The 7910-nt window shown below is 38.6% G+C and overlaps 1 protein-coding gene across 1 annotated transcript in view; it reads left to right on the top strand.

Moving 5' to 3' along the window:
• Window positions 1-5003, top strand: part of LOC107878865 (bromodomain and WD repeat-containing protein 1) — a 20124-nt gene extending 15121 nt beyond the window's left edge. Inside the window, exons 20-25 of the mRNA XM_016726028.2 lie at window positions 1132-1186; window positions 1267-1664; window positions 1746-3500; window positions 3595-4167; window positions 4251-4309; window positions 4497-5003. Of these exons, the coding sequence (XP_016581514.2) occupies window positions 1132-1186; window positions 1267-1664; window positions 1746-3500; window positions 3595-4167; window positions 4251-4309; window positions 4497-4692 (3036 nt within the window). The 3' untranslated portion in view covers window positions 4693-5003. The remainder of the gene's footprint in view (window positions 1-1131; window positions 1187-1266; window positions 1665-1745; window positions 3501-3594; window positions 4168-4250; window positions 4310-4496) is intronic.
• The last annotated feature ends 2907 nt before the right edge of the window (window positions 5004-7910 follow it).

The following is a 7910-nucleotide window of genomic DNA, read 5'->3' as shown; positions in this document are numbered from 1 at the left end:
GGGAGAATATGTTATTGGATTTTAGAAAGAGGTTTTATCAATGTAGATTACGAATATTCCTGTTATGATTCCGTATTCCGTGTTCCATGTTTATTATGAATCTGTGTGCTTTCCTCTGCTTTCCTCTGTTTTATATTCCTTATGGGTGCCGTATTTATGTTATGTAATCTGCTTCTGTGCTTTACTATGTGTTTGTGGGGTATCTCGTGCCTTGAGCAGGGGGTCTTTCGGAAACAGCCTTTCTACTTCATCAGAGGTAGAGGTATGGACTGCGTACATCTTACCCCCCCAGACCCCACTAGGTGGGAATACACTGGGTTTGTTGTTGTTGTTGTTGTTGTTTTATCAATGTAGAACTCAGCACTAGCTTGGTCAAGTTGCTTGATCCTTTCAGGGGTTAGGACAACGATCATTTGGTGACATACATGAATTGGAATAAAAATGTTACAGAGTCAACTAGGATAACGATCATTCGGGAACATACATGAAATTGAAAAGGAGAAAATATATATTCTTCACTCGAACAATCATGTACACACAGTATGAAGCCTCCATGTTTCAAGATTTTGCAAGGGATCTTGTAAGTGGCTTAATCGTGAGTGCTTTAAATAAGAACTCTTTTCCTATCACTTCGCCCCTGACTGAGAGGATGGACTCAGGAGCAGTTAGGAGAGTGAAGGTGGAGATGATCTCCAGAGATTGATCAAATTCTGCTCATCTCCTCTCTTTTTTTCCTTGTATATCTAACTTTTTAAATAATGGATCTGGTAAGTTTTTCAAAATGCCTTTAGCTTCTGTTATTTCAGGGATCAAAGTCGCGCAAGTTATTCAGTTGGAAGGTTAGATGTGCTTAGTCAAATAATATAAGGACTAAAAATGGAATAATATAATAACTCAAGGACCAAAATTTTGCTATTTTATTTTTCCTATTGTAATTGCATAGCTGTATGGATATAATTGTGCCTGTAAACTACTGCTTTCTTGCTGAGCCGGGGTCTCTTCAAGTTTTAAAACTTATTACATCTCAAACTGGCACTCCATTTTCTCTCTGAGGAACTGTTAACCCCAACTTCTACGAATTTGAAGGCAGCTTTTCTTTATACTTTTTTCTAATTTGATAATGTTTTACAGGAAACGCAACTTGCTCCGTACAGGAGGAATATGCAAGATCTCCTTTGTGATGCAGGTTGGTGATTCTTGTTTAAAGAATGTCATTCTATTTTTATTCTTTATCCCCAAATGTCTCATGTATGTATGTGATGACAGGCATGATTCCGTATCCAGAGCCATATCAGAGCATGTATCAACGAAGGCGGTTAGGAGCTTTAGGAATAGAGTGGAGACCCTCATCATTCCGATTTTCTATTGGGACAGATTTCAACATGGACCAGCAGTATCAAACTTTTCCCATTATAGACTTGGAGATGCTGATTGAACCACTTCCAGGATTTGTGGATGCTATGGATTGGGAACCAGAAATTGAGATACAAACTGATGAATCAGATTCAGAGTATCATGTAACTGAGGAGTGTTCTTCTGGAAAGGAGCAAGGGAGTTTCTGTTCTGATGCTTCAACATATCAAGAAATTAGTGATGAAGACAGTGAGGCTGAAGATGATCAAAAAGATGCACTTCGTAGATCAAGAAGGACGAAACAGAAAGAAGTAAAAGGCTTTTATATATTTTTGTTTCAGCATTTTCTTTTTTATGCAGTGCTTGAGTATCATTTTTGCTTCTTTGTTAAGGTTGAGGTTATGACGTCCTCTGGAAGGCGTGTAAAAAGGAAGAACTTGGACGAGTGTGACAGCAGTTCTCATAGGACCAATCACTCTAGGAAATCAAGACATGGTCGAAAAGCGAAGAAGAAGTCTTCATCAAAATGTTTGAGACCCCAGAGAGCTGCTGCTCTCAATGCCCTTCATTTGTTTTCCAGAATTACGGGGACATCTACTGAAGGAGAAGACGAATATGGTTCAGAAGGTGATTCATCAGATAGTGAGTCCACACTTCAGGACTCAGACAATGGAAATGAAGATTCGGATGTGTCCTTAAACAGTGAACGACATATGCATTCAAAGGGGAAAGAGATATGTTTTGATCACTCTGATGAAACAAATAAGCTTCAGCCATTTCCTAACTCTAATCTCAATGGCGGAATTAGGAGGAGATTGGTCCTAAAACTGCCAAATCGTGATTCAAGTAAATATGGGCCTCCAAAGAATTATGAACCTGGTCTAGCTGGTTCATCTTTAACTCCTGAGGCAGCTGCTGAAGTAAGTCAAAACTACTTTGGCTGCGAGGATAACAACCTGAGTGATGCTAATGGTGACATAAGAGAAAAGAGTGAAATTGAACAACCCACAAAAGTTGAAAATCACTTGGACCTGTGCAAAGATGGGAACATCAAATGGGGAGGGGTCAAATCCCGCTCAACCAAGCGCTCTAGGATGGGAGAACTGTTGCCATCAGGCTCTGAGACTGGACCTAGCTCATTTGCTGAGAGAAGCATTCCGAAAGAAAATGTTGTTAATGGGCACTCAATACTTGAAAAGGACGACCACAGAGTTCCGCCTTGTTCAGGGATCCAAAATGAAACCAATGGAATCATTCATGTCAATGAGAATCATCGTCAGGATGCTATACAGGAGGCAGAAAATGTTACTCTCTTAGATGGGACTGACGGTGATCATCCATTTAAACAAAATGCTACTCCTGTCCCAATGAGGTTACGCATAAGGTCAAAGATTCTTTCTGGTCATCTTGATAACTGCGACAAAATTGATATGAAGACTTCATTGGAGGATTCTGGGTGCACTGCTTGTGATACAGTTTCTGAATGTCAGGACACTGAGAAGGTCTTAAGTTCAGAAGCTCCCACTGAAGAAGACAGCAAAACACCAACTTTAGATGATGGAGAGCGTGAGAAGAAGTTAGATCCAGACAATATTGGTGGAACTTCTGGGACAGAATTGCAAGTCTCACAGCAGGTGCGGTCGCATGTTATGTTCACTGCTGTTTATAGAAGGTCAAAATTTGGTCGGGCTAGAAGTGGTAAAGAAGGGGTCAGTGGGAATACGGAAGCAACGACTTCAAATGTGGGGAGCCATACTCTTGCTGAGGGATCTGAGGCCATTATCGAGGGAGTTCGAAGAACTAGATCTATTAGATTAAGGTCAACAACTTGTGATGTGAATCCTGCACATAGCAATGGCAGATTCGTGCAGCCACACAACGGCTCAGATGGAGCGCCAATGGAAAAGACTGCAGGTAACAGAGATGCTGAAAGCTCATTCGAAGAGCAGCTACTTAGTTCAACTAGTGCTGTTGGATTGCGATCTACGCGAACACGGAGAGGCAGCTATTATGCCCGTGAGCCTAGTCCTCCAGACAGAAGGAAATCATACCAGGCAGCAAGAAGCTCATGGTTGATGTTGGTAGCCCAAGAGGAGGGCTCCCGGTATATACCTCAGCGAGGGGATGAAATTGTATATCTAAGACAGGTATTCATGAATTTATATTAGTTTTCAAGATTTGTGTTTAGAATTCTTCTCTTTAACAGAAACTGGTCCTTAATCTGCACTTGGTGATTTACAGGGTCATGAGGAATACATAACTCAGAATAACTTGAGGGATTTAGGCCCCTGGAAAACAATAAAGGGAAAAATAAGAGCAGTAGAATTTTGTATAGTTGAGAACCTTGAGTTCAAAACACGACCAGGTTCTGGAGAAAGCTGCGCTAAAATGACGCTGAAATTTGTAGATCCTGCTTCTGATGTGGTGGGCAAATCTTTTCAGTTGACATTGCCTGAAGTGACTGGTTTCCCTGATTTTCTTGTTGAAAGAACCAGATATGATGCTGCTATAGAAAGGAACTGGGCTTCTCGGGATAAATGCCAAGTTTGGTGGAAAAACGAAGGTGAGGAAGATGGGAGTTGGTGGGAAGGTAGAATTCTAAATGTGCAAGCTAAATCTCATGAATTTCCTGATAGCCCCTGGGAAAGGTATGTTGTCCGATACAAGAGTGATCCATCGGAAACTCATCAGCATAGTCCTTGGGAACTATATGATGCTGACACCCAATGGGAACAACCCCATATAAATGATGAAGCTAGAGAGAAGCTGATGCATGCGTTTACTAAGCTGGAGCAATCTGGGAATAAAGCTCAGGTAGCAATATTTGCTTGTGGTACTAATTCATATTATTGACAGAGCACACGTCTCAATAGTTTTGTTTTTTTGCTGGGCTGCAGGACTATTATGGGGTTGAAAAATTGAGACAGGTTTCACACAAGTCAAACTTCATCAACAGGTAGCCCAGTTGGTTTCATTATTTTCCACTTGTACTAGTTCCATAGTCTAATGAGTTGCAGTAGTTGGCACTGCGTGTATTATGAATCTATGATTATCAGAATACTCCTGCCAAACCAAATGTAAAGTTCCCTATGAATGTCAAATGATGCTTAGTTGCTTTCTAATGAAGTCTTATTAATATGCAGGTTTCCTGTTCCCTTGTCACTTGAAACTATTCGGGCTAGGCTAGAGAACAATTACTATAGGAGTCTGGAAGGAATAAAGCATGACATTGAGGTGATGCTCTCAAATGCCGAGTCATATTGTGGAAGAAATGCGGAGTTAGCAACGAGAGTGAAGCGTTTGTCCGAGTGGTTCAGACGGACACTCTCATCTTTGTAGCAACTTCCGATGCAATTTTGTAGAAATTACTGCCCATTTAACTTAGTCCAGGCCCCTTCAATATTGTAAATAATATTTTTGCCTTTCTAATTTTTTTATTCTTTTTCTTTTTTCGAATGTCAAATCCTTCCAGGTCTGGAAAGTAGGCCGGAGATTTTTTATAGGTGGTTACGGGAGATTAGGTGAGTGCTGGGAAATTATCCAGCCCAAATTCATTATTTCTAGATAACATTGTAGTCGGACTGATCGAAGATCGTTGAAGCTGAAAATTCTGGGGCTGAAACCCATTGAATGGAAATATCTTTAGCCCAGACCATCTGTATCTATAAATGATGATGTGCATCTAACTGCCTTGCATGGAGCAATGAAAGCTCATGCAGAGCCAGAAAGATCATATTAGCAAATTCTTGCCCATTATTCCCTCCGTTTTTTCTAGTTGGCATGTATACTAAAAAATATTTATTTTTATTTTTAAGTAGTTGTCAATTCAAACAATCAAGAGATAATTAATGATTTTTTCGGACACTAATGGTGAAACAAAAAATGCTCTCTTCTAAAAACAACCTAAATCCTAGATTTTTCAACCCCTTTCATGACTTCAGCCGGCAGCCAACGGCCAAGGCCCCCCTTTAGCCTCTACATCTCAATTCCCTCCTGTAAATCCAATGACAAATCCCCCACAAAACCCTCCAAGCATATCTGAAAATCCTAACCCTATTAGCAACTATGCAACACTTACTAATCCCAACTCAAACATCAACAAAGCTACGAGGGCTAAGATGGAGGTGGATCCCATTCCTGTGAAGAAGGTAGCTTTTGTAGATGGTATATCTGTGGTGAAGTATCCAGTGCTTTTGTTGGTAAATTCTCATATGGATGGCCTGATTTATCAGAACTAAGAACAAAAACCCAAGCAGTGTGGGGTTAAAGGGGGATATGCTATTAAAAGAACTAAGAGAACAAATACCCAAGCAGTGTGGGGTTAAAGGGGGATATGCTATTAAAAGAGAAAGTATTTACTCAATTAGGTGAGAGTCAAGTCTTAAAAATTGGGTAAAAGGGATAATTTTTTTCAGTTTTTTTGGGTATAAATAACATAAATACCAACCCTTTTGGAAGTAATTATCCTCTCTCCCACTTTTTAAATTACTTTACACACTCTCCTTATTAATATACATAACATAGCTGACATATCCATAGCATTCTGTGTATATGTTGGGATTTTGGTAATATGTTTAGGGAGTTGGAATTTTTTGTAATATTGAAAATATAAGTTGTGTATTTGTGTAATTTTAATTTATTTTTTTTTTTAAAATATTTTCGCTCCAACAACTAAAAAAGTTGTCTCAACAACTATAGAAATTGTCTCAACAACGATCAAAGTTTTTCGACAATTTTGCAAAGTTGTTAGACAACTTTGATAATTGTTGAGACAACTAATGCAGTTGTCGAACAACTGTTTTATTTGTTTAAGCGATTTTATTTTTTTAACTTAGTAATATTGTGGAACCCACTTGTCCCTTTTTTTAATTAAGAACCTGAAAGGGTCTTTCAACTCATTTTTCTGGTTAAAGGTGATTGTAAAATTGGTCTCTTGAGAAATAGATATATTTTAATGAGATTTGAACTAGTAGAAGATTTCATTAATATTATGTCTAAAAATGCTTACTACATTGTTACATTGTTGCTAAAGATGGAAATTCATATCAGATTTGTCCTCTAATATATGATGCAAAATTTAAAACAGGGAAGAAACATCTCAAGCGCTGCTTGGACATCCTTTGCAGATCTTCTTCCGACATTCTTTGTCAAAGAAGCCCTATTTTCGTTGGCATATATTGTTAATAAGACTTTGCATCTTGATCTTGCAACTGCGAACAAAACATGCCCTAGTTGTATCAGGGTGAAAGTGCAATTGAACTTGCTTGCAGAAAAACCACAGTTTGTTCAGACAAAGATTGAAGATGAAGTGAATAATGCAAAAAGAACTATAAAGGTCAAAATACAATAATATTCTATTCCCTCTTACTGTAAAAAGTGCAAGTTACAAGCCGATAGTAAATATGACTATGGAGTACTTTACCTAGAGTTGCAGAATGATTTAGATAAGCATGAGGAAGAAGTATCAACTGATCACATAAGAGGCATGGCAGAGGAGCAATGGTTTGAAGGTGCAATCCTACCAATGGATTTTTTTTATAAAGAATTAAGATGAAGCCGCAATAAAGCAATTGAGAAAAGTGAAACTCTTGAGACAAGTGTTGGGTTCATAGTAATGAAAGGGTGTGAATGAAAAAATGGAGGGTAAAAGGGTGGAGGAAAGGATTCACTAAAAATGAAAAGTGTACTCCCAAAATGACAAGTTTACTCTTTCTCCCACATTGGTGGAAGAAGAGAACTTGAGAGTGTTTATAATGAGAAACACTTACTCGACATGGCAAGTGAGGCAAGAAATAAATGATGCCTCGCGCCGTCGATGCTCGCTCAGCTCGGCTTCGGATTTGAATTTGGAAAATGATCGATCAATGAGATCTATCTTTTTGGACAAAATTTATTTGAATTCCGAAGAATGCCAAGGAAAAACGCAGTAACTGTTACAGAAGGTTGCACTTTTTTAGATTGTTGCTTCTGTTACAGAAGATTACACAGTTTCAGAAAGTTGCAACTCTTCAACGAAAATACACACTGTTTCATTGAACTAGTGCACTGTTTCAGAACTGCATTGTTTTAAGTGAATAGACATGCATTTTCAGGAAGAGTCACACACCTCTATTATGAACCAATGACACCTTTTCAAAGGGGCATCTAGTGGCTATATAAACCTGGTTTCATCCACAGGTTTATGACATAGAAAATACAAAAATTTTCAGATTACAAAACATTCTTCTTGTCTTAAAAATACTCTAAGTGCGATCATTCAAACCGTGAGTGCATTCAAAGAATCCGTCTATTTGAGGTACCGCTATAGCCGGATTGAAGGCCATTTTATCGTGGGAGGAAGATTCCATAACCTCTGGTACAGTGAGGGAAATTATTCCTTAAGGAAAGTCTGTGAATTCGGACGATTTGGCCTTAACAATTTCTGTTTCATCTATATTTCTGAAATATAAAATACACCTCTTGTAAAGATCATTTTGATCTTGTGTTGAGGGTATTTGTTCAACTTCGTTGTGTTCTTGTTCATACTTGAACTCGAGTTGAAGTTGTTATTCTATTAT

Source organism: Capsicum annuum, unplaced genomic scaffold (genome assembly GCF_002878395.1).
Source record: "Capsicum annuum cultivar UCD-10X-F1 unplaced genomic scaffold, UCD10Xv1.1 ctg2489, whole genome shotgun sequence".
Lineage (NCBI taxonomy): Eukaryota > Viridiplantae > Streptophyta > Magnoliopsida > Solanales > Solanaceae > Capsicum > Capsicum annuum.
Note: the sequence above shows the minus strand (reverse complement) of the source record. Positions and strands in the feature narration are given on the sequence as shown.